General features: G+C 39.6%; 1 protein-coding gene across 2 annotated transcripts; it reads left to right on the forward strand.

The window, feature by feature from the left end:
• The first annotated feature begins 370 nt into the window (after nucleotides 1-370).
• NME5 (NME/NM23 family member 5) lies at nucleotides 371-11,478 on the forward strand. 2 transcript variants are annotated; one of them, XM_048490770.1, is made up of 7 exons: nucleotides 371-477; nucleotides 1,755-1,922; nucleotides 5,429-5,634; nucleotides 6,088-6,188; nucleotides 7,665-7,783; nucleotides 8,729-8,832; nucleotides 11,127-11,478. In XM_048490770.1, the coding sequence occupies exons 2-6, from the start codon at nucleotides 1,794-1,796 to the stop codon at nucleotides 8,807-8,809; spliced, it is 636 nt and encodes a 211-aa protein (XP_048346727.1). In that variant the 5' UTR covers nucleotides 371-477; nucleotides 1,755-1,793; the 3' UTR covers nucleotides 8,810-8,832; nucleotides 11,127-11,478. The 2 variants fall into 2 exon arrangements, with proteins under 2 accessions (XP_048346727.1, XP_048346725.1); XM_048490768.1 differs by lacking the exon at nucleotides 11,127-11,478 and having other exon boundaries at nucleotides 8,729-10,109.
• The last annotated feature ends 16,027 nt before the right edge of the window (nucleotides 11,479-27,505 follow it).

Consider the following 27,505-nt stretch of genomic DNA (forward strand, 5'->3'; position numbering starts at 1 on the left):
TCTATACATTTACTTCTAAATGTCTATAATCACAATGTATTATAAAATTATGAACATTACAGAATCTCCATAAATTAAGAAGAACATTCTGTTCTTGGGTCCTGATGATATAATATAATACTGTTTGCAATGCAGTGCAGAATGCAGACTAAAAGTGTAGCTGCAGCTCATCTCCCAGAGTTGTTTTTCTTTAAAAAGCAGGGGCTCCCACCTCCGCAAATGCTTCCTTTACAAGCTTTTTTCAGGGTCAGCAGCCCGAGATGAGAGAAATAAAACTGAGGTCACAAAAAGAAAATAGTTGGAAATACAAGCACTTAAATACCCAAATACATTCGCAAATGGCAGCTGAGAAGCATAAAGAAATTTTCTTAAGGCGAACTTTGAACTGACCTTACCGGCTACCGTAGATGGCCGGCCTTGGTTGCCGTTTTCTGGTCGCCTAGCAACCGCCTTGGCTCCAGAAGACCTAATTAGCAGGTTAGTGGAGCCCACTTTTTGGGAAATCTGTGGCGCAGCAGGAAACTTTTTAACTGGGTGAGGTCCAGCTGTCGCTCAGCTACGGATCTGAGGCAAGCTGAGCAGAAGAGGGATAGTTTACTGTTCCTGAATGTTACCTAATCCCACACTCGCGGGGAGCAGAGCTGGCTAGAGAAAAAAAGGGGGGCAGATCTTATAGTTGCAGGCGTGGAGTGGTCACGACCTTTAAAAGAGCCTTTGCCTCCACTGAGCTCTCTCTTTTCTCCACCCTCCCCAGGAATTCTCCAGGCTGCAGTTGGCAACTCTAAAGATCTGGGCCTGCAGAGGGCTAAACTGGATGCTACCATGTATCTCTCCATCAATCCCGCTCCACCTAGCTAGTACCGGTACGGGCTGAAGCAGGGAGCCTCTTTCCCAGCCTCATCAAGGGAAGTGGGCTCTTCAACAGGCAGCCCGCTATAGTTTTTCGCAGTAAAGTTAATTGTAAATCCACTCCTGAAGGCAAGAAGTCCTGTACACTTTAAGCAAGGCAAAATGCCCCAGTCAGTACCACATAACTTTCTAGTGAATGCACATGGCATTGTGTTGCATAACAGCCAGCTGTGGACAGAGGTTCTGTGTGTCAAGAAAGAAAGCACTTTTTATAAGCTCTGGGATGTGGCAAGGCTGGCTTACTGATTGGTTTCTGCCTGCTGTGTGGCTATCAAAAGCAAAAAAGTGTGACTCAAGGCTGCAATATGAGATACACTTCACTGAGTGTAATGATTACCTGCTGTCTAGATTTACTCCAGTCTAAACGCAGGGTGTATTGGTTAGCATCAAATTTGGTCTGAGGTTTGAATCCCCGTTCTGCCATGGCCCAAGTTTGAATTCTCATTCTGCCATGGAACCTCTTTGGATGATCTTAGTCCAGTCTTTCTCTTGGCCTAACTTGCATCACAAAATTGTTGTTACAGAGGTAAAATAAAGAGGAGAGGATAAAGTTGTTTTCCATATTGGACAGGAAAGTGGAGGGGTGGCCTATTAAGTCTAATACATTAAATTCATAAATAAATACTATAATAAACTGAAATTAACAATGTTAGACTGGAATACTTCAATTTAGCATTGTGCTGTCATCAAATTCAGTGAGATTTACTTCTGATTAAATTTGTATGGCTTTGAGTATGTGTTTATACTGATTAGCCAACATGATGTAATCTTGGAATAATTAAAAAAAATCAGCATCCTTTTCCTATCTGCTATGTAAATATAATGAGCATAAAACCTTATTTCAGGAAACAAAGGGAACTTTGATTCAAATCTTTGAAGGAACAATGCAGACATTAATGCCCCTTCCTCAGATTTATGTTGAAAGAACCCTCGCAATCATTAAGCCAGATATCATCCACAAAGAAGATGAAATAGAAGATATCATTCTCAGATCAGGATTCACTATTGTACAGGTAATGTGAAAATATCAGCTGTAGGTTGAAGTATATTTGCAGCTAATAAATCATAATATTCAAGAGGTTTTGCCTCAGAATAACAGTGGTGTCACGGAGATCCTGTGGCTAGGCCATGAGGGAGAGGCTCGGGATTTCCAGCTGCCGGTGTGGGAGGGGGCCTTATTGGCGCCGGCCTCCTCCGTTCGCAGCCTGGGGGTCCACCTGGATTCGTCTCTTTCAATGGAGACCCAGGTGGCCCTTACAACCTGGACTGCGTTTTTCCACCTTTGTCAGGCCCGGCGGTTGGCCCCCTTCCTCTCCCAAACAGACCTGGCCACTGTGATCCATGCAACGGTCACCTCCAGGCTAGACTATTGTAACTCGCTCTACGCGGGCCTTCCCTTGCGTTTGATTCGGAAATTAAAACTGGTCCAAAATGCAGCGGCGCGCTTGCTCACAGGAGGCGCCTTTAGAGAGCACATTCAGCCTGTGTTGCGCCAGCTGCATTGGCTCCCGGTCGAATTCCGAATCATCTTCAAGGTGTGGATTTTGACCTTTAAGGCATTACGCGGCCTGGGACCCTCGTACCTTCGGGACCGCATTACCCCATATGTCCCTACTCGGCCCCTGCGTTCAGCAGAGGCCAATTTGCTGGTGGTCCCCGGCCCCTCAATGATGCGGCTGGCCTCCACACGGGCCAGGACTTTTACAGCACTGGCCCCGACCTGGTGGAACACCCTTCCTCCAACGGTCTGGGCCCTGCGGGACCTTGGTGAGTTCCGCAGGGCCTGTAAGACCGTGTTGTTCCACCGGGCCTTTGGAGTGCCCAGCCGCAGATATGGTGCCCCCTACTGCTCCTTGCCTTGGCACTGGTACATCAGAGCCCTCATATTGAGGGGCCTGCCGCCCCCTCTTGGGGTGAGTTGAAATTGAGGCTTGGACGCCTTTTGTTTAAATGTTAATTATTAGCCGCTGTTTTTATGTATTTTAAGATGTTTTATTGATGGAGCCTATGTATTGTGTTGTATTGGATTTGCTCCTGTTTTATGTTTATATTATGTTGTTCACTGCCCGGAGCCCTTCGGGGATCGGGCGGTATAGAAATTGAAACAATTAATTAATTAATCAATCAATCAATCAATCAATCAATCAATCAATCAAACTTGCTTTCCTGTCGAAACAGTCTTTATAACCACTGTCTTTCAATCAGTTTTTTCAAGTTGAATAGTTCTAGAATGTTTTATGTAACTTTCTCACTCAAATACAGGCCCTTGAATTTGAGTAAGAAAGATACACAAAACATTTCGGATAGTTTTGAACCTCTAATGCACCTTTACAATCTGAATGGTCACACTCTTTTATTGATTTGTTTTACTGTTCAAGGCATGGAATTGCAAACAGACAGTACATGCTAAATCTGTAAATATGCTCTGCCAGTTATGTTTTAAAAACTTCTCCAAAAAGTACCATACAACATTTTTTGATTAGGTAAAAATAATATTTTTCCTGAGCAGTATTAAAAAAATAAACACTAAAAGATGACTGTCTGTTAGGACTCATTACATAGCATTACATCATAAAAATATCCTATGCTGGCGAATTACTGTTGTTTGATATTATTGCTAAAATAGAGATCTGTGTCCATAAACATGCCATTTCATTTCTAGAGAAGTAAACCCACGGCATCAATAATGAAAAAACTTGTAGCTGACCACTAGATGCCACTATTATACAGCTCTGGCCTCTTTTAAAACTATGTCTCAGTGCAAGCAAGTGTATCATTTTATTCTCAGAAATGACCCGTTTCAGCAAATGTTTTTCAATGGTTAAAGTATTAGCGCTGGAATCAAATGGCAGTATAAAGATGCCTATTTTTTAAGAAAGTAGTCACCAAAGATTGTGATAAAGAAAACTTATGGCAGAACTGCAATCTCTTATTACGGTCTTCCTTGTGACATGAAATAAAGACAAGGAATAGAGTTGGATGTCATCTGTTTATTGATAGCATTAAGCTCCATATCTCTAGATAAGTTTATTCTCATATATGTCTGATTCACATATGTGGTGTGGCTTCTCCTTAAAAATGCAAGCACACTGAGGCTGTATAAAGTAATTCTCCAAACAGTTGCACCAATGGTCTCCAAGTTCTAACAGATCCCTGAAAATAGGAACTGGCACAATGCAATTAGTATTGTCATAGCTGTATAGGAGGCCGCTTCATACAGACAGCTTTCTGTATGGAGCAGGATGTGCAGTTTAGGCTGTACGTGTTTAACAGGATGAGGATAGAACCATATAAGAGTGTGTGTATGGTGGGAGAGTCAGTTGCTCGTCATTACTCTTTAGGAACTTCTTAAAAGGATTGATCAGGAACATAGAGCAATAGATGTCTTGTCTTTTAAGGCAAAAGTCTTAATTTTGATGTTACTAGTGTTCTTTGATCGATACTATCAAAGACACAGAGTTGTCTAACTGTATCGACTGTAATTTTCCCTACTAACTGTAGGGGGAGACCATTGCTGAAGAACTCAGTTCAACTAGTTGTGGTGGGTTTCCTGGGCTGTTGTGTATGCTAAAACACAGGCAAAGGTCCAGAACCCTAAGTGATATCCAGGTTGGCCTGGAGCCATGCTTACACAACTTCCCTTTCCAGGAAGAAGAAAATTTTATATGAAGATGATAATACATCTAATGGAGATGAACTCCATTAAGCATGAACTAAATTGTTGTAGTTTTTACATTGTTCAAAAGGCCCTGGCTTTTCCTATCCATAATAACTGTAGCTTCAAAACATAAATTCCCTAGTGTCATTTTGCTAATTGTTATGTGTGTGTTTTTAAGGGCAGTAGCTATTACTTGGTAATATCCTACCACTCCATGCATGGAATGCCTTGTTAAACTGCATTTAAGGATTGCGAGGCCGTACAAAACAGCCCTGCAGGCAGTGGTGGGATTCAGCAGGTTCACACCACTTTGACAGAACTGGTTGTTAAAATGGTGCTTGTAAACAATCAGTTGTTAAATTATTTGAATCCCACCACTGCCTGCAGGCCAGGGGAGGGGAACTGGAGCAAGAAAGACAAGGAGTTGAATCATTCCTCCTTCCTTTTCCACTGTGCAGCTCCTTGTCCCTTCTTACTCCAGCCCACCAAGCCCCACAGATGTATCTCTGCATCAGTTTTACAAACCCAGCAATGGTTATTTTGCATCAGTTCTACAAACCCAGCAATGGTTATTTTGGGATCTGAAAAGAACTAACAAAAAGGAAAGAAATGTGGGAAAACTAAATTTTCCTTCTGCACATGGATGGTAAGATACTGCTCACTGCATCTAGCAGAAGGCCATAATAATAACAATAATATTTTATGTATACCCACCCCCCTGCAAAAACAGGTCTTTTTTTGTTGTACAAGCATTTTAAAGAATTTGCTGCAAGGTTCGAAATTGCCATATATTTCTGCAAATTTTAGTATTTGTTATCCTTAGAACAATGGACTAAAGGTTTTTTCCATATTTTTTTGTAGAAACGAAAGCTCCAACTAAGTCCAGAGCAGTGTAGCAATTTCTATGTAGAACAGTATGGGAAAATGTTCTTTCCTAATTTAACAGCCTATATGAGTTCTGGGCCTCTAATTGCGATGATTCTTGCTCGTCATCGTGCTATCTCATACTGGAAGGAGCTGCTTGGACCACCAAATATTGCAGTAGTGAAAGAAAATTATCCTGACAGGTAACGCAATTGGTTCACAGTATGTTTAAAAACCCCCCACCAAAACTACTATAAAACAGTGTCACTGAAGTTAATGGCAGCAATGATTTCAAGGTTGCAGCCTTCATATTGAAATTTTGGGGATAAGGCCCAGACAGTGCCATTAGGAATAATGTACAAACTTTCTTTTTCAGATTTTCAGCTACTAAGATTTAAGTTCAGTAGCAAATCAAGGGCTAAGCAATGTGCTCCATCAGGCTTATAAAGCTTTTCCCCTCCATCTGGGCTATTTTTGCCATATAGAACTTGTTTAGAGGCTGGTTGTTCATGGAGAATGGAAAGGATTTTTCTTTTAGAAAGGTTTGGGATAGGGCAGTTTTGCTTTATGTTGTCAAATATCAAAACAAGTTAATTTAGATTAATTGCTGCAGTTGTGACTAAATATGATAATAATATGTATCTCTATTGTACTAGTTTAAGAGCAATCTATGGGACGGATGACCTGAGGAATGGACTTCATGGCAGCTCCAGTTTTGCCTCAGCTGAAAGGGAAATCCGGTTCATGTTTCCCGAAGGTGTGAAATTTCTATCTGGAATTTGCATTACACTGAGCTATGCTGTTTCTCCTTTCAGATGTAGTCAGCTAAGGGTTGTTTGTTTACAACTCCCTGCTTTGGAGTATTGTGGATCAAAATCTACTTAAAGAACCAAATGGATTTTGGATGGCATATTTTCCCCCTTTCTACACCAGCAATACTCAATATTTACAATTTTAGATGACACCTGGAGATTCTGATTCAGTACCTCAAGAAGTGGGGCAAACACAAGCTGGTGTAATTAATTAAAGATTGCTGTTACATTAGTCTCTAGCAGGTTTATTGTGGCACAAGATTTTATGGATGAATAAAATATACTATTTATTTATTCTCTTTAGATAAACGTGCTACTTAGGCTAGCCTGTTGGTCTGATGAAATGGTTTACAACACAAACAAAATCATTTGTGTCACTGTTGCACATTTTTAGTGCCCTAAATTGCGAAGATCAGTCACATTCACTTGCAAATGGAGGATGACATAGAAGTGAAATATCAACATGGAAGCATGTAGTTTTGTTTAAATTTAAGTTGCTACTAAACAATTCTTCAGAGGATTAAGTCATGGGTGTAAGCATGTGCCTCCTGCCATATACAAAATATAACATTTGAATCAGAGTATAATGCATATATTAATTTGGATGTTTCAGATCCCACCTGAAAGCAGGAATTGTAAAATGGAGGAAATATTCAAATAACATATTTTCCCTCACATTTAAGAGTAACATTCTGTGTATGGTAAGAATGGATGACATTAGATCTGAGAACTACTCTTAATCATGCTCCAGGAAGAAGGGGATATTTCTGAGGAAAGATCCCTGGTTCTTGCACAAAAAAGAGTAACAACGGCACATTTATTACATTACAGACTAGAGCTGCAATAATAATTTGAGTATACGTACTTATCAAACTTGTATATAGCAAGTGATATCTAGAAGGAAGCATTCTTTCCCTGTTGTGGTACAGAGAAGGAGAATGTTTTTCTTGTAAGGATGTTTGCATCAAATAAAAACACAGGAAGTACAATTCGTTGTTTAAAACAGTTGTTTCTGTCATATTCAAATCTGTAAATATTTGGCCATATGATAAATTAAGATTCTTTATTTAGGCACCAAACCCTGCTATAGACCAACTACAGGTAAACCTTTAGTTACTGATTAGCTTGCTTATTAATTAGATCTGGTTTCAAATGTACCAGAATAATTTAGAAATGGTTTGTGTCTGATGAATTTTTTTTACTATGTGTTAACTCTAGAGATAATGAATTCCACATAGATTAATGTACCTAAAAGAAATCAGGAGCAACTCTGCATATTTCTGTACCATGTTCTGTATCTCCAAAACAAAGATCTAAATTAACTGCCTTTCAGTATACAGATAAAAAAAGAATAAAGCATTAGAGGGCAATTTATTTGTTTGAGATCTTTGAAATTAAAAATATGTTTTATTCTTTTGTAGTGGTTATTGAACCAATCCCAGCTGGACAAGCTGCGAGAGATTATCTGACCCGCTATGTCACTCCTACACTGCTAAAAGGACTTACAGCCCTGTGTAAAAGGAAACCAGCAGATCCTTTTGTAGGTATTACAGTGACTGATAGTATTCAGGGGATGGGTTCTAGAGTTAATGTGAGGGCACACCTGATAACCCTGATGCTGGTTCTTGGCAGAGGCAGAGCAAGGGGAAACAGCGCCCAGAGTGCGTGCCCTGCGCCTCTGCAGCAGCATTGCCCACCCCTGCCCCAGAAGCTATGTCCCTGCCACATGCCCTTGATGACCCAGCCACACCTCCGCAGCTGCTCTGCCCAGGGTATCGCGTGCGCCCCCGCCTCATGGGCGCTATGCCACTGGTTTTTGGATACGAATCTAGTCTGGTTGCCTGTGAAGAATAGCAGTTATTATACAAGGGACAGAAATTTGAATGAAAATGACAGATGATAAGAGCAGTACTCCTGTATTTGCATATTAAGTTTACCTCAGTCAAGCCAAAATACCCATAATCAATTAATGTTTGTGTATCACTAGCAGTCTAGACTGATTGCCTCCTTCCCTTTCATCTTCTCAGACATATTTTGAAAAACAAAAGTGTGACTGATAAAGTACACTTCCCGGCCCTTCCGCACATGCAGAATAATGCACTTTCAATCCACTTTCACAATTGTTTGCAAGTGAATTTTGCTATTCCTCACAGCTGCAAAGTGCACTGAAAGTGAATTGAAAGTGCATTATTCTGCATGTGCGGAAGGGGCCTTTCAGTGCAGTCCTAAACAGAATGTTATATTCAAAGTTAATTTGAATCAATGTGTTTGGAAGGATTGCATTATTGGGTGTTTTGATAACAGTTTCCCATTACAGTCACTTCAGGACACTGGAATTATCAAAGAATTTGGTAAATGGGTACTTTCTCAGAGTTTTTCATATGTAGGAATGAAGACTTTGAATGATTTATGCGAGTAAAAAGTTATGTTCATGTGCAAATGAAATTAGGTGTAATTTATTTATGTTTTTATTATTGTTCTTTAGACTTGGCTGGCTGATTGGCTAATTGAACATAATCCCAACACACCTCGGCTGCGACATAATGTCACCGTGGAGGAGCCTTAAAAAAGAACATTTATTAGAAAATGGTAAATCTGTAAAATAACCTGTCATTTTAAAATATTTCGCTACTGACTGTCTCTTACTAATGTTAACATGAAATTCAAGCTAAACAAACTTTTAACCCACACATGATTTTTAAAAAATATTCCCTTTGTATTATTTGTAAAATGCCATTAAAGGTTTTTTTATTTGATTTGAACATGAAATAAGTATTAACTTTAAAATAATCAGTTCACCAAAGAAGGATAATTCTTTATGGAGTAGCACAGGCTAAAATAACTGTACTTGGAGCTTGTTATAAGTGGTATATAATAAATAGGATCAGAACTAAGAACAGCATTATCCTAAGCTGTTTTAGGTTTGCTTTCAGTTGAAAGGTAATGTGTCTTCACCTTTACTCTTGGGAATACAATTTATTTGTATTAGTTCTAAGATTTATACCATGCCTTTCTGGCCTGATCAGGGACACCAAGGTGGTTAACAGATTCATAATAAAAACATGTTTTAAAAAACACTAAAACCAAATAAAAACATATTTCAAAAACACTTTTTAAAAAAGCTAAAGTACACATGCACAAAAACAACAATTAAAACATAGAGCAGGAAGGAGAAATTACTGAGAAAATGCCAGATGGAACAAAAAACAATCTTTACTCTATGCTCAAGGCAGCAACAGAACGGGGCCGATAAGTCTTTTTGGGGAGCAAGTTTCAGAGTTTTGGTTCCACCTATTCAATTTGTTATTATCCCTCTTCTTTCCACATAGCACACTTAACAATTAATGTATTTACAATAATGTATTTGTGCAGTACAGTTTTGGGACAACACATTTTATCGAAATAAAAACATTATGCGGATGCTCAATATAATATTTCAAGATTTTAAAATGTGGGGTGTTAGCATTCAACTATGCAAAAGAATGTATCTATAAGGGAATATCAAGCAAATGCTTGAAATGTCAACAACAGAATGGTTATTTTTTCATATATGGTAGACACGTAAACAGGCAAAATTGTGATGGGGTATGATTTTAAAAGAAATGCAAAATTTTTTGAAAATAACAATTAAAAAAACCCTGAGGCATTTCTGTTGGGGTTGATGAGGGAAAGGATCCATATAGAACACTTTTAATGTATATGACAACTGCAGCAAGGATTTTATATGCACACAAATGGAGGGACAACAAAATTCCAACAAAACATGACTGGATCTTGAAAGTTACAGAGCATGCAGATGGCAAGGTGGTTGTAAGAGACAAGAATACAAACAATTTTCTGAAAGACTGGAAATCCTCTGCAGACTACTTATTGAAAACATATACAAACAGAGAAACAACAGCAGGATTCGAGATTTAAATGAAAACAGCATATTGGATTAAGAAGGACTAAAAGTAAAAAAAAAGATATTAATTATAAGCATGGAGTTTGATTTATACTTGGATCCTTAGTGAGGTAGCTGGAAGTCACCATATATATGTGTAGGTGTTTATGTGTTTTTCCCCCTTTTCTTTTCAATTAGTATTATAGGGGAAGGGGGACTAGATTATTATAGGGGGAGTGGGGATCTTTTCTTTATCTTTCTATATATGTGCTATTTAGATTTGTAAAATAAATAAAAATCATTAAAAAAGAAAAAATTATACGGATGCTCAATATAATATTTCAAGATTTTAAAATATGGAGTGTTAGCATTCAGCTATGCAAAAGAAAAATGCAACACCAAGAGAAAGTATAAACCTTACAAACAAAGCATACAGCAGAAGTTTGTATAGCCTCAGGCACTTTTTACAATTATGTGCTAAACTATGGCTGCAATCCTAAGGACACTGTCTTGGGAGTAAGCCCCATTGTATAACATGGAGTTTACTTGTGAGTAGCTCTGCTTGCATTGCTTCCTTATTAATGTGTTGATTTCTAACATTCTTTTTTTTTTTGCAAAGCTTAGTGGTTTCCATTGCAAAGCTGCCAATTTTTAGTGGTATTGTTATTGATACTTCTATCAGCAAATACATTCTCTGAATAAAATTGCCCGAGTTCTGGTAATAACTGGAACCAGGAAAGATTCAGTTGAACTGACAGGCTACAATTAAATAAATAATAAGGCAGAGCCTCATTATCTGCTGCACCTTTGCTCAAATTCTGTTCCCTTACTGAATTTTGTGGCACTCTTTTCCAAGAACCTCTGTAGTTGTAGAAGGGGTATGACCGGCGTATGAACAGGTGAGATCAGAAAGTGTGCATTTTAGCTTATGGTTGTCATTGAAATACCTGAAGGTTTAGTCCCTTGATTTATTTAACCGCACCTATTCCTTCCCTCCCAGTAACATGCACAATAATCTTCACCGCCCTTTGGAGATTAGGATCCCAAAGTAGCTGATATGAGAGGACTGGAGTAAGAACACCAACTTACTTGCTTTTCAAGCCAACATTTGAACAACTGATTGTATCTACCCACAGACACAGGTGTGAGTTTTATTGAACTTGCTGTCCAACACAGGAAAGATTAACATCTTAATTCTAGTGATGTGTGCAGGGGTTAGAAGGAGGAAATAAGCTCTGGATGGGTGTTTCTTTAGGTAGAAAATGGGAACAAAATGTTTGCCATTAGTTCTTCCTGAACTTCCTGAACTTTCACAAAAATGTCAGAAATGAAGTGTGCAAGTAATAAATGATTGTTTATGAGAGAATGCATGCATGTGTTGAAAATTTACTGTTGGAAATTTATTCTGGGTACTTTTGTAACTCATAGAGGAGTAGTACAAGAACAAAAAAGAACATGGTCAAGAAAATGATTTCTTATCCTCTTGAAATAAGGTCAGAATTCTATATATAAACCCATAATGGGGTTATGTAGAGTGGTTTCTCAATTTCATGCAAACCAAGGTCTGCCTCTACCCCAGAAATTCCATCAGAAATCCAGCCCCCTGGAGACCCAAATATGTCAAGAGACATGATTGATAAGTATTGTGTCCAAGAGAATGGATGCTAACCAAATTGCTGTGGTACCACCCCCTGCTAGTTGAAGATGCAGTGACACTATCATCAGCTCAGAGGGGAGTCTGTTGTTGCTCTTCCCACCATTGTGGCAGCAGTTAATGGCAAGTGGGGGGGAGCAGCAACTTGGAGACAAATGGGAGAATGATGCTGCTTATAATAACATTAAAGGATTGAAAATTCTGTTTTCTGCATGGATTTTCTTTTACAGAAAGGTGATGTATAAAATCGCTTAAAAGATCTAAGCAGAAATATTGTTTCATTGTTGGTGGCATTGGGCCCAAAAGAAAACAGGAGGCTAATATGTGATCTAAAATGAGATTGGTGGGCAAAAAGAACTTGCCTGTGTAATCTTTCATACACCCAACATCTCATTTAAACCACTCTCTCATCTACTTTGCAGGCAAAGGTGTCATGCCAGAGATCCAGATATTGCAGTGGCATTCTGATGTTTTATGTATAAAAACATTAGAGGCATAGCAGCATAAACAACATGTTCAGAATGTTCAAGATTACACAGGAAATTCAAACATTAGAGGCATAGCAGCATAAACAAAATGTTCAGAATGTTCAAGATTACACAGGATATTTTTGCCTGCAGGCATCACAGTTAAATCAGCCCTAAGTGGTTCATATTATACCTTTTATCAGTTAAGTAGTGTATGACTTGCTATCTTCTGTTATAAATTGGTCACATCAAAGGCCAGAACCATTTGGATCCTATCTCTCATTGAACAGGGACAAGTGCATATTGGTTTTTCCCTTTATGTTTATCTCCTCTTTTCAGATTGCCATGTTCCCTCTCAGAGCATTGGTCAGTGATAAGCTAAAGAGGAACAAAACAACTTGGTATATGACACTGCTGCTGTCCTGTGTTTAAATGTATGGGGAGCCTCAAAAATTGATCTGAAAACTGTAAAATTTGTAACAAAATAATTATATTTATGATGCAGTATACACAAAAACGTTACTTAAAAGCACTACAGACAATACCTTAATCGGTATAAATAAATCTCAAACACTGTTGATGATTCAATCATATAAGCGACCAACAAGTGACCATACATGTTTTGGCCTATTTGGCCTTCCTTCATGGTCATACATACAAACAAGATTGTTAAAGATACATATCTGGAAATACATCTTACAGGTATTTTTATCCAAAAATGAAAAACCCTTGTCTGTGTGACCTCATGTTGCCTGTTAATACAAATCACAGGTCTTTCACCACTGAAATTAGCTCACATTGAATCTAGTATCTAATTTCCAGTGTTTCCAGAAACGTGTAATATCAACCAGTGATAAAATGTAATAGCTAAAAGGTTTACAGTGCTTTGAAAAGCTGTTTAAAATTTTATATATAGTATATAGTATATATAGTGTATATAGTAATAAAGATTTTATCTGTGACTTTGCTTCAACTGTTGATAAAGCTTGTTTCAATAATCAATATAAAATTAAAATTTAAAAATAAGTAGTTCAAAGATATGTAGTTGAAACATGGTTGTTGACACACACACCTTTGCATAATTTTTGATCCATTTTTAAGTATAAATTTAGCTGGGGACACTTTTCCTAGCATGCACACTGATTGATGGGGAGAAACTGCTTCTTCTGAAATTATTTTTACTATTAAGCCATGAAAGGCTAAAGAGCCCTGATAGAAAAACAGCTGGCAATCCTAGGCTGAACATTTAAGGTGAGAGTGTTTGAATGAAAGAGAGGAAGATAAGTGGAAAAATTCCAAAGCAACAAGAGAAAAATAATCTCTCTGAAAATGCCCAGATTAAGGGTGGAACCTACTTTCCATCAGTGTTCAAATAAAAACTCCCCATTACCTTAACATTGGAATGCAGCCAGCATAGAGGAGATTTAGTCCTCAAGCGTTAGAAAAGGTGGGAAAATATTGGTCTGTTGATATTATATTGGTCTGTTGAAAATATTGGTCTGTTGGTCTGTTGATATTTAGGATCATATTGGTCAAATATTGGTCTGTTGAAAATATTGGTCTGTTGATATTTAGGATCACACTTTGTGGGAAGAAAGTTACTTTTTGTGATCATTTTTTCTATTATATGCATGGGGGCTATATGTTGTATAAGTAAATAAATGGTAAGGATGTCTTTATTTGGGCTCCCTGACATTTCTTTCTTTTCTTAGGTGTTGTAAAAGCCTCTCCTTGCTGGGTGGCATTTGTTTGGGGAGGACAAATTACACCAACATTTGAATGTATATCGTTTCTCAGTTAGGACCTCTTTGCTCTGTTATGTGGGAAAATTCCAAAGAGTCTTTAGCATGTACTTGTGGATAAATCTCCTGCCTGCACCATAAAACATTCTACCAAGGAGCCAACATAAAGCAGTCATTGCAGGAAAAGCACAAAAATTAACACATCCTCACAATCACCCCAAGTATTTTTATAATGCCTCACTTAGCAAATTAACTGTGAAAAAGGCATAGCACTGGAAAAGGCTACTTAAGTGCAAAAGGCATCTTTTGGCTCTTAATGGAATCTGTCTGTAATTAAATTTGCTATGCCGTCTTCCCTAAGGTTGCTAAGAAAATAATCTGACCAATTTTAGAGATCTATTCATCTCTATTGGATTCAAATAATTTAATAACCGGTTCCAGTAGTGGGATTCAAACAATTTAACCACTGGTTTGTTTACAAGCACTATTTTAACAACCGGTTCTGCTGCAGTCGTGCGAACCTGCTGAATTCCACCACAGCAGTCTTCATGTATAGGAGCAGGGAAACAAATCCATCCCACCAGGTAAGAGTGATGTTCATGTAGAAAAGTGGGGAATCAGTGGGGAAAAGTGGGGAATCCATTCTCCAGATTAGAGTTCACCTGCTCTTAGCCACTATGCCACACTGTCACTCTATCAATCCAGACTCTTATTTCTCTATTCCCCATCAATGGTAATAATAGAGAAGATTATCTTCTTTTTCCTCGCCAATTTCCCATTCTCTGTTCAGTGCTCTCCTGGGACCTGATCTATAAATGTAATGTATATGGAATGCTTGGCAAGAAACCACCTAACATATAATTCCCCAAGGGATAGAATGTCGTGACAACTCACTTCCCACCAATCAGCATGCAGGACTAACTTCCAGCCATGGAAGTGAGTCCTGCGTGCCAATTGGTTGGAAGCCAGGCCGACAGGGCAACTGTGCCTTGTTGCCTGCTGCCCCATCAACCCCAGCACCACACCTCCCCATTCCCACTCTGTCCCAACCCCCAAAGACCAAGCCCTCAAACCCCACTCACCACTCACTTGCCAGGTGCTCTCCATGGCACTCTCCTTACCGTTTCAGGTAAATAAAACACAGTCGCCCCCCCCCCCCCCAATCCCTTGCCATGTCTAGAGCCCGCTGTATTTCTTGCCACAGCAGGTTTTACTGTTGTAATCAATATTGGCCTATCTGCAGGGATTATTGTATTTATAAAGCAGTACTTACTATGACTGACCATTCAACCTGGACTGTATGACCAGGTCAAGTGCCCAGAGCTTGCCGCTTCATGCAGCCCAGTTTCAGTCATGCTTACTTTCTGTGTAATTTACTCCCATGTAAATGGGTATGGATTGTGCTGCTGCACTTCATTATCTTCTTCATGTTCTTGCTTTCAAAAAATTAGTGATAAGACTCAGGAATATTTTTAATTTAATTTCTAATTTAGCTATATATTTTTAGAAACTCCATTCCATTTTGGGATTAGGATGAGGTATTCTTTGGAATTTTCATGGAAGGATATAATCTGTTTTGTCTGCAATTAATTACAACATTCCCCCCCCCCCCCCCCCCACAAAAAAAATCCATTTTGGGATTCTGCCTAAACATTTGCAGGAGGTCTGCCCTTCTTTGAGAATAGCCACTGATCTTTTGCATCATATTTGAAAGCTCATGCGTTGTTTCACCTCTGTTTGAGATTCCTGTTTGTTTTTAGATTTTTGTAGTCCAAACCCCGTTATATTGTTCATTAGATGTCTCATTTTGCTGATTGTACTTGAGTTAGACTCTGTAATCCCCCTTGAGTTTCAGTGAGGAAGGCAGACTGTAAAAAAAAATATGTTACAAGGCATCAAATACAATGGGAATTGATCTTCATAAAAATTCTCCTTTCAAAGGCACTGGATCAAGGTCCTCCTGGTGGCTCTTTGTTTTTGAATTATTTTCCCTGACAACTTTGCATATGGACTAGGTTATTTATTGCTGCCTGTTTCCTTATCAACTATGTCTTATTAGAGTTACTTAGTATGCATTTCTACAGGGGTATTCTTGCAAATCTGAAGTAAATAAAGTCAAGTAAATAAAGAAAATAAATAAATATTTGCACTAAGTGTTTTGAATGAATCCTAGGTGCTCAGAACTGATTCAGGTGGGAGAACATTACATCCATATTACCTGACTGCACCCTCAAATAAAAGCCCCATATCCAGTTCACCCTACTTCTCCCTGTCTCTCCCATACAGTCAGTTAAACTTGAACATAAGAAGTGTTCATACTATTTTGTAAATTGAGCACAGGTGAATTTTTTTCTGTTCTTTCAGTCCAGACTTTCAGTGCATCAGTGTGGTACAATTGTAAACATTTTCATCATAGTATTGTTGAAGGCTTTCACAGCCGGATTCAACTGGTTGTGGTGGGTTTTCCGGACTGTGTGGCTGTGGTCTGGTAGATCTTGTTCCTAATGTTTCGCCTGCATCTGTGGCTGGCATCTTCAGAGGTGTATCCCAAAGGGAAGTCTGTTTCACACTGTTTCACATTTTCATCATACTTCAGAAAATGAAAAAACCTTGGAGCTCATTAGACAGCATTAATCTACAGGCAAATTAATTAACAATTAACATGAACTCTCCTGCTGCCAGTTTACAAGGTGGCCTTTTCATTTTATTTTTGTTGAATGTCACCACTGAAGTTCTGACTTAAATTGATGATATTTTGTTTGCAAGTTAAATAGAGCCATCAGTCATCCATACACCTTGCTCTTGTCTGAGGCACATTACTTCCACTGGGCTGCTTAACTAGGAGCTGAAAACAACTCTTTTTCGGATCCAAACAGAGGTGGGATGCAGCCTATTCGCACCTATTCGGTAGAACCAGTTACTAAAATTTTCTCAGTTCGGAGAACCAGTTATTAATGATTAACTCCACTAGGGACAAGGGGGTAATCTCTGTCCCTGGGTACAACAAATCCCATCAAGTGGGGGATGCAAAATCGCCCCCCAGGGCCCCCTGCGGCCCCCCATGGCACCCCCACGTGTGTATGAACTGTATGAAATAATACAATATATAGTAATTCTAATTTTTTTTATTCATTGGTATAAAGGTTGGGAAAGTATTACAGGTAAAGATTTTTCATTTTCTTTTTTTCCCTTGAAATTTATATTGGAAAGAGAGGAGTTTAAACTACTCTTTTAGATTAAGGATTTTGGATCTCTCCCTCTGTTAATTTTCTTTCAAGTGGAATAGATAAAGTAGTTATAGGATTCTGAAGGGGAAGTAGAAAGTAGGGAGGGAGGGAAATATGGGAAGGAGGGAGGCAATATAGATGTTTTAGTTGTGGGGGTTAAGAGAGATAGAAAATTAGATATGTTTGTAATATGTTAACAATTGTAAACAGTTTTTGGTTTCTCTCCTTACTTATGTTATTATTTAAAATCAATCAATATAATTATATAAAACAGAAATAATACACTACCTTTCGGTATATTGCTTTTTTAATACTTTAAACAGTCATTATTTGAATCTAGAGGCGGGGCGAAGGGGAACTGCACCTGGGACGTGCACACCCTGCATCCTTGCCACAGCCCCGCCCAAGAATGCCCCGCCCCTGGAATGCCTGGCCCTGCCCGTCATGCCCCGCCCAGCCCCATTGGCACTATTCCACTGTTTGAATCCCACCACCATCGGAACCTGTTACTAACATTTTTGAATCCCACCACTGGATCCAAACACTTAAAGGCAAGACAAAACACTGAAGGAACATAAATGTGCTGTTCATCTTCCTCTTCTACATTCACATGTTTCTTACATATCCATACCTGATCATTTTAATGCCTGAGGAGAGGAAATAAACCTCCCATTTAACACACTTTAGAATGTTGTGAGAGCTTTGGGAGACATGACACCAGGTATGCTGTTCTAATTGCTGTGGAGAAAAGGGTAGGATGAACATATAGTTAAATAATAAACTGTCACTTTGCATCACTGAAGCACTGTGATTTTCAGTGGTTTGACTGTGTACATTCAACTGTGAGCAGTGGCAGAGCTACAAGGGGACAGGGAGGTGTGCCGTGCACTGGGGGGCATGCCTGGGGGTGCGGAAAATCACCCCCAGGCCCCTCCCCCAAGACCAAGGCTTGAGGGCTGGCAATACTGTCATGGTTGCCAATCAAACCCTACAATGGCTACAGCAGAGGTAATTCATTTCTTAAAGGTACAAACGCTGCTGCTTTTTTTTTTTTTTTAAGATTTCAGGGTTTTTTCACAAACCTGAGATTTTTTTCCCAGGTTTGTAGAAAGACCTTTCTTGTCTGTTAATGGCTCCAGTCTACATATTTAAATATTGACAGATTGACCACACTGAGAATTAGACATAATAATATTATTTGTCAGCCTCAACAGCCTTTTTGAACTTGAAGCACAGGCTTACTGAGAGCTGGGCTACAGTTCTGCTTCTTGACATGCTACATTTCTGTGGAAAATTATGGGCACATTTAGTTTTAGTGGATGTTTACTCTTCCCCTCCCTCCTGTGACTGGTTACTAATCTTTCCAATCTCTGTGCAAATTTTACCCTCCTGAGCAAAGAAACATCTGTTATTGGCAATAGCCTATTGCTCATGGATTCTACTCATTTCCTTGCCCAATCTTGTTCTTGTTTTAGTTTATGGTTCCATCTTCTTCTTTTCTAGTTCCTTGACCCCTACCAGTTTCACTGCTTGTTTTTTTCTCCATATGTGCTTACCTAACAGAATATATTAGGTTTCACGACTCGTACATGAGTGTGAGTTTGATTTGGATACCTTATTTTCCTTTTGATACTTCAAGAATCCTAGGCAACAAAGATAACTATCCCTAGCTGCCATTCTGTGTGGCTCACCCATCTTTGATACATGGAGAAAAGAGACCATCAACCTAGTCATTATGCCCCCCCTCCCGCCCTGCCTAACTTTGTAATGTTAAGGAAGATTTTTGTGAGTTGAAAGGAACCTCTCACTTCTGTTTCCAAGGCCTAAAGGAACTGATGTGATCCATGGCTTTTTCCTAATTTAGTTGTGGTGTGACCAGTTAGTTGAGCTGCATATGAAAAGGTCACATTTTCTTCAAGAGACAAGATGTCAGCTTGAGTGATGGAGAGCCTTTGCATTGGGAGCCATAATATTCATTTCATACAATTGTCAACCCCATGTGGAAATGCATGGTGTAAAAGGGTGGTAAAAAACAAAACGAAGCCTATTCCTGGTGGGGCCATTGACATCAAGAAGTAAATTTAGAATATATACAGAAGGATGCTTGCAAACTGATAACAGAAATTGTCTCCCTCCTTAAATTATAGATAAGCAATAAAGTGTCAGTCTGTTAATCAACAGATGGTTTGTAACTGTCAGTTGGATCACAGGAGAAAAAGAAACAAAATCATGTACTACTTTTTATTGAGGACATCCCAAACATTCTGCAAGCCTCCGAGTTCTACAGAACCTAGTATGGCTGTTTACAACTTTCCCCCTACTTCACAGGAGAAAAGACACTGGTCAATCTACATCCAGACTGCCTGGACTTCTTATGCAAATAGTGGCAGCAATGTCTTATGCTTTCTTACAAAGATCACATTCCTATGCAATGGCTCATTCAGGAACTATTCATGTAATTACTTCCCCTGGTACTATAAACTTTTAATATACTCTAAACCTTATGTTGATCACACAGTTGAGTTAAAAACCAGAGGGTTTGTTTTTGACTTCCCTCTGAAAACTAATACAACATTGAATGAAAACTTCTCATGAAAATGGGAAAATGGGCATGAAAATGGGAAAAGTTGCCTGGATTATAATAATGGGAAAAGTTGCCTGGATTATAAACAGGAGGGTGCTGAAGTCCTTTGTTGTAGTTCATCACACCCTTGCCCTCTATTTCCTCCTCCTCTTGGCCAATATGAAGTCTGGCTCTGTAAATATCATTATTCAAGATACTATTCAGTCTTTGTCATTCAGCCACTGTGAAGTCAGTGCTACTGTTTCGCAATATGGCCTCTGAGGCTTGAAGCACAAACCTCTACAAACCCAGGTACATCAGGCACCAACTGGCTGATATCTGCTAAGAGAAGAAAAGAAGTCTGAATTAAATGCACCTTGTATCTGATACAGCATGGCTGGTTTTTATTATGCCAAACTCTTTTGTGCAGGAAGAGCTCATGGACATTTCCTTCGGGGGAGGGCGGTATATAAATGTAATTAATAAATAATAAATAAATAAATGGAAAATTGGCCTCCAGCTCTATCTCTTTACCTACCCTTCTCAGCTTATTGTGCATGATTTGTCTTTCTCCCTAGTTAGACACAGCAAACCTTTCCTATGACCAGACTAATGCATAACGAAGACCCCTGATGGCACTTGACAGCTCCTCATTAAAAAAAAGTGTCATGTGCCTCTCTAAGGCTATTGCAAAAGTAAAAAGATTTAGGGTCACAAAAATGCCAGGATTGAGTTCCGTAGATACACAAGTTAGAATTTGTCAGCAGCAATATAGTGTTACAGACAACTGAGCTGCTCGATACACCTTATTTGGATATTTAAGGCATTTGGAGAAATTTTATTCTAGTACTCATTTAAAGTCAGAGCAAAAAGTGTTTATTTATAATAATTATGGTGAAACAGGGACTGTAATGTTATGGATAATGCTGACAGACTTGGAATATAAAACCATAGCATAAAAGGGAGATCTGATTGAGTGTAAACATTTGGTAAGGCAAGAGACTGATGGGAGTCATAGTCCATGAACATCTGGAGGGCCAGAGTACTGTGCTTAGAATGATCAGTGTGGGTGAAATCTATGGCTTTCAAATAGATAAATACACTGATTCATTAACTCTTTGTAAAGTAGTCTAGGGCGCTGTCTGAGTTAGAGACTTGCCAAAGCCAGGTGATTTGTGCTGCTTTATGTGACTGATATATATTTAATCTTTCCACAGTAAATGCTACCACCAACATTTAATTGCACAAACTGTTTTATGATGTAAATTCAGGAGGAGACGTTAATTACTTCAGTAAGATTTGATTATTTCCTCTGTAGTAGGTTGGGCTGTCAATGCTCTTACTGAATATAACCAACAGTATCCTAGAATGTAAAGTGTCACAGATTCCTTGCAGAGTTTCTAAGGCTTCTTAACACAGATGATGGGATGCAATTTTTAATGTAAAATGCTGAAGTGAAACATTGTTGTAAAGAAAAAATGGCATTCCAAAGGATGGTGATATTAATCTTCAGCTGAGGCACACCTGTTTCAACAATGTGCTCTTTATATGAGTATTCATTTTAATTGATAATAAAACTGCAAAGATTGTCATGCCCTTATATAAAGCCGTGGTGCGACCACACTTGGAGTACTGTGTCCAGTTCTGGTCACCACATCTCAAAAAGGATATTGAAGAGATAGAAAAAGTGCAGAGAAGGGCAACGAGGATGATTGAGGGACTGGAGCACCTTCCTTATGAGGAAAGGCTGCAGCGTTTGGGACTCTTTAGTTTGGAGAGGAGACGTCTGAGGGGGGATATGATTGAAGTCTATAAAATTATGCATGGGGTAGAAAATGTTGACAGAGAGAAATTTTTCTCTCTTTCTCACAATACTAGAACCAGGGTGCATACATTGAAAATGCTGGGGGGAAGAATTAGGACTAATAAAAGGAAACACTTCTTCACGCAACGTGTGATTGGTGTTTGGAATATGCTGCCACAGGAGGTGGTGATGGCCACTAACCTGGATAGCTTTAAAAGGGGCTTGGACAGATTTATGGAGGAGAAGTCAATTTATGGCTACCAATCTTGATCCTCTTTGATCTGAGATTGCAAATGCCTTAACAGTCCAGGTGCTCGGGAGCAACAGCCGCAGAAGGCCATTGCTTTCACATCCTACATGTGAACTCCCAAAGGCACCTGGTGGGCCACTGCGAGTAGCAGAGAGCTGGACTAGATGGACTCTGGTCTGATCCAGCTGGCTTGTTCTTATGTTCTTATGTTCTTAATTATTTTCTTCCTCCAAAGAATTGAGAGCAGCAACCTTATGAGATTGGCTGGCTGAGAGAATGTAATTTGTAGGGGTGAGCCCGCGAACCCGGCAGAACCGTAGAAGGAGCGCTAGGCATGCCGGTGCCGGCTACGGCCTTCCGGGCGCACACGCTCCCCCAACCCCCGCTCCCCCATGAGTCACGGGTCGTGAACTGCCTGACCCGCAGTCACCAGGTGTCCCACACAAAGGGACACAAAGTCTCCTGCCCTCAGGTGAAGATTAGGCCCAGACATGGATGCTTCCTCCCGCACGTAGCAGCCCGATGAGATCATGCATCACATGATGATCTCCCGCTCTCCCGATCTCCCGACCTCCCGTTCTCCCGCCTGCCCGACCCCTTTTACACGCCCCCATTGAAACCCTAATAAAAGGTGTGAGGGGCGAGCGCACAGCAGAGTTGCCAGGATCACGGGATCCCGCGCTTCCTGCTTGCTGGCTCTCTCCACCAGATGAAATCTCCACGTGTCGTCTCTTCCCTGGGACCTCGTGGGTACGACTACAGTAATTCTCCTAAGCCAGCACAGGGAGCTTTCATGGTTAAGCTGGGTTTCCAAAAACAAAACACGGATGATTACTTTAAGGAGATACATTGCCAGTTAGACAATAGTGAATTTTACCTCAAAATTCCTACAGATCCCATGGACCACATAGTTTCAGTCATCAAGGAGGTGGTCCAGGAAGCCATAGTTATGGGCATCATAGGGGACAATGTAGCTAAATTTCAAATACCAGATTCTCCAAGGATACCAGTATTTTACATGCTACCCAAGATTTATGAGGAGGGATTCCCTCCACCAGGTCTGTATTTTCTGGTACTGGGTCTGTATTCGAACCATTAGCAATCTATGTGGATTCATTTCTACAACCTTTTGTAGCATGTATGGGTTCTTATAAAAGGATACTGGAGATTTTATTAGAAAGGTAGAAGGCATGATTTGTCCAACCAAGTCCATTCTAGTAACGCTAGATGTTGGTGCATTGTACACCTATATACCTCATTAATGAGGCAAGGGATGTCTTGATATGCACCTTTGAAAGAAGAACGGATTTAGATCCCCTCACTTATTTTTTGACTGAGTTAGATTATATTATTTTAGAAAACAGTTTTTTTCCCCATTTCAATACAATTCAGTCTTACAGGCGTATCTAAGATGTGGGTATGGGCAGTGGCATGGCTCCAGGCACTGCAAATAGTTTTGTGGAGTCATTGGAATTGGAACTTTTCTGTGGTGAGCACATCACACTTTACAAGCGATTTTTGATGATTTTTTATTATCTTAGATGATTAATATATACTGATGGAATTTGTGACCTGGCTCAACCATTAAATTCACGCACATTGCAAGTCCTAAGGAAATTAATTTTCTGGACACATGCATATTTGTGGATAAGGATAATTAGTGGGCAGTTAAACCCTATCATAAGCCAGCAGATAGGAATATAGCCCTACACTATTTTTCACTCCATCCTAAACATCTATGGAATAGCTTGCCTTTTAGGAAAATCAAATAGAATATATGCAGCAGGAAAACAGCAAGCAACAAGAGTCAACAACAATCTGCAATCTGCAGCAAAATAAGAGTGTCCTGTTTGGTTGGATATTTTGGACATCAACCACAACACTACCTTATAGGGTTGTTGTTTTGTAATATATTTATTTATTTATATTATAGCACATTAGGTTATATAATTTGCACTGCTTATAATGAAATATATTCATGACACTTGATAATATATGCCTTGCAATATATGCCTTGCAAATAATATATGATAATATATGCCTTGCAAATACGGCGTCCCCAGGGCGCCGTATTTGGCCCGTGCGGAAAGGGCCATAGATAGGAAACAGCTTTTATCCCCAAAATCAAGAAATACAGCCTTTTATCCCCGAAATCAAGAAATACAGCCTTTTTGTTGTTGACTCTTGTTCCTTGGTATAGCTTGCCTTTTAGAGATTAGAGATAATAGGAATTCACCTTATAATCATGACTGAGAGAGAGAGAGAGAGAGAGAGAAAGAGAGAGAGAGAGAGAGAGAGAGAGAGAGAATAGGCAATTGTTACAACAGTACAGAACATGGGGGTATCCAGAATATACTGGTGCCTCCAATAAAATGCAAAACATAGGCCCTTTCCGCACTGCGGAAAGGGCGCCCCTGCATTAGCAGGAATTCTGCTGGTGGAGGGGTGGGGGCCGTTCGCATGGGAGCGTGCGAGCGGCCCCCGCAGAGGCCGGCGCGGGAGAGGCAGCTCTGCACGGAGCCGCCTCTTCCCCATCCCCCCCACTCACCTCGTCGCCCTGCGTCGCCCTGCTGGACTCCTAAGACCCGCCCATGCTGCCCTCCGACCTCCAGGGGTCGGAGGACAACGAGGGAGGGTCTCAGTAGTCCAGTAGAGCGACACAGGATGACGAGGTGAGGGGGGGACAGGGAAAACAGCGTGTTCCTGGCGGTACCGTTCGCACCGCGCCAGCGGGAACACACTGTTTTCCAAAAACCTCCCTCCAGGAGGGAGGTTTTTGGAGGCGGCCTGACGCCGCTCTGGGGGAGGTGGAGGGGAGCCAGGTCGGCACTGCTGCATTTCAGCAGCGCCGCCTGTGCAAACGGCTCCCTGGGGACGGCGTTTTTGCCGTCCCCAGGGCGCCGTATTTGGCCCGTGCGGAAAGGGCCATAGATAGGAAACAGCTTTTATCCCCGAAATCAAGAATTCAGAATGAGAGAATCACCTTAGCACTGGAATATACAGCCAATGCTAATGAAATAAAAAAAGATTCTTTATAAGCATTGGCATCTGCTTTCTGGTGTACCAGGCTGTTTGGAGCATCCCAGAATTGGCTTTAGAAAAATTAATAACATCAGACAGATGAATACCAGGTCAGACTTTGTGTAGGAACAGCCTAAACAAGAAATAACTCAGAGATGTTATCTCCGTGAACACTGCTGTGCTTGTGCTTTGTCCATGAATATTAAGATACATACTCACCCGTTCATGGGATTTAAATGTACATTACAACATTTTACATATGTAAGATACAGGCAAATTTAATTCAATGTGTATGTGGGCATATTTAATTCAATGTTTATGTGGGAACACTTATGTAGAAATGACCTGCAGAGAATTACAGGCAAGAATTTTTGAGCATTCCTCAAATATCTGTAATAAATGGGCAGATGCCTCAATGGTGCAGCATTTTGTAGAGCAAAATTATACAGATCGAGATTTCAAGTTCTGTGTTCTATAAATGTTTCAAAAAAGTAAATATAGAATGGCTAATGTTATGAAGATTCTTTTACAAGCAGAAGCCAGATGGATTTTTCAATAAAAAGCCTGTTTAGAGTGGAGTCTTAATAATGACATAGATTTAACATGTTTTTTATAAGCACTTTAATGTTTCCCTTTGTTTGAATTTCTTTGCATGGATATCTGAATTGTTCTTGTTCTTGAGGTTGCATCATCTGTATCAAAGAAAATTGTCAATTCAATACTGTTTACATCTTTGGGTACGTTTACCTTTAAACAGCACAACTGCAACCAATTAGCTCCATTTATAGCACTTTTCATGTAGCAATACTAGCACACCATCCTGAATCCATGGGGTGTAGCCTAAATGGGATTGTGTCTGACAGGTTTTTTCTGCGTGTAAGTAACATGCACTTATTACTCTGTATTTATTGATTCATTATTTTTGTATATTTGGTCATGATGAGCTTTGAACATATATTTTTAGATGGTTCCCTTGATTGGATTGAGGCAAGGGCAACAGTGATACAGCATTAATCCACTGATGAAGGCTACAGTTGAAAATGTCACCTTGTACTGTGGAGCGCATTTTGGATTTTTTGGGTGGTTTTTTTTGTGAATGTGGATTGGAATTCTTTGTTTCCATATCATCTATTCTCAACCGGAGAGTCATCACAAGAATCTCCATTGAAGAGAACTCATTCACCAGATTTATGCTTTAGGCAATTCTACCAGCTGAACTAAAGGACAGCAGCAGTGGATAAGCTGGGGAGGAGTGAGCCACTGACTGAAAGTACACGTATTCTGTTTATACCTTAAGTGGACTAATTTATCTGTGCAGATATTATAATGATGATATAGGAATGTTGTGTGTGTGTGTATCACATTTGCATAATTGTTGCACTTTATAATTATTTATTAAATTGCACTATCAATGCTTCAGTGGTTCAAATGCTTTAGTATATGGCTTAGCAGTCAGGAGTACTGTCTTGTAGGCTGGTTTCTCACATCCCAACCAAATACTGTATCCATGAAAGCCTCTCAGGCTGAACTTTTAAGACAGAACTAGAGGTTCAAGGGATATGAGTCATCCAGTGCCTTGTTCTCCTGTCTCCATTGGCAAATGTTATCTATCTATCTATCTATCTATCTATCTATCTATCTATCTATCTATCTATCTATCTATCTATCTATCTATCTATCTATCTATCTATCTATCTATCTATCTATCTATCTATCTATCTATCTATCTATCTATCTATCTATCTATCTATCTATCTATCTATCTATCTATCTATCTATCTATCTATCTATCTATCTATCTATCTATCTATCTATCTATCTATCTATCTATCTATCTATCTATCTATTTAATGACCCCACTTTTTCCCCCTGAAGTGGTTTACATCGTTCTTTACCTTCCATTTTATCCTCACAACAACCCTGTGAAGTAGGTTAGGATGAGAATGTGAAAGTGGCCCTGTGTCACCCAGCAATCTTCCATGGTAGAGTTGGTGTTTGAACTTGGGTCTCCCAGATTGGGTCCAGCATTATAATCATTGCACTGCACTGGCAGTGTAACATCACTACACTTTAAATTTGCCTGCCTCACATTTTTGACTGTCTACACAGCATACCTAGGGGGAAAAAACCTCACTGCTCAGTGACATTGTCTCAGACATTGGGTTATACTAGACAGTATCACGGAGAAGGGAGAGCAGGCTGCTGAATGACAGTGACTTCGGGGTCTTTATACTGTGTTGTTCTATCCTTAACTATGGAACAGAGTGCAGAGAAAGCAAGGTTGTCATCACTTGTCTGATAGGACTTTTGTGCTCTAACCAGCATGCATCTTCTTGCCTGTTTTCCTATAAGATCTCCTGGCTTCCAACATACAGAACTGGAGTTTAAAGGACTCTAGTTTTATAGAAGCTATAAAAGTAGCTGTAAAGTAGTGAATATATATGGAATGGTGAAATAAGCAAATAGACTACAACAATGAATATAGTAGCATGTAATACATGATTTGCAGGTTGGAATGAACATTTGCTCTTTCTTGGCATGAGACAGATTTTCATTTGAACAGGTAGCAGTTCCAAATTCATTATTTTCTTTATTTACGTAGTTATTCCTTATTTTTTTCACCAGTGGAAACTCCAAGTGACTTACGAAAT

Source organism: Sphaerodactylus townsendi, linkage group LG03 (assembly GCF_021028975.2).
Source record: "Sphaerodactylus townsendi isolate TG3544 linkage group LG03, MPM_Stown_v2.3, whole genome shotgun sequence".
Lineage (NCBI taxonomy): Eukaryota > Metazoa > Chordata > Lepidosauria > Squamata > Sphaerodactylidae > Sphaerodactylus > Sphaerodactylus townsendi.

Bases quoted from the DNA above. Each gene is read 5' to 3' on its own strand.
- NME5 (XM_048490770.1), top strand. From the start codon at position 1,794: ATGCAGACATTAATGCCCCTTCCTCAGATTTATGTTGAAAGAACCCTC. The intron at 5,635-6,087 runs GTAACGCAATTG...CTATTGTACTAG, and splicing joins AAAGAAAATTATCCTGACAG to TTTAAGAGCAATCTATGGGA. The intron at 7,784-8,728 runs GTAGGTATTACA...ATTGTTCTTTAG, and splicing joins GGAAACCAGCAGATCCTTTT to ACTTGGCTGGCTGATTGGCT.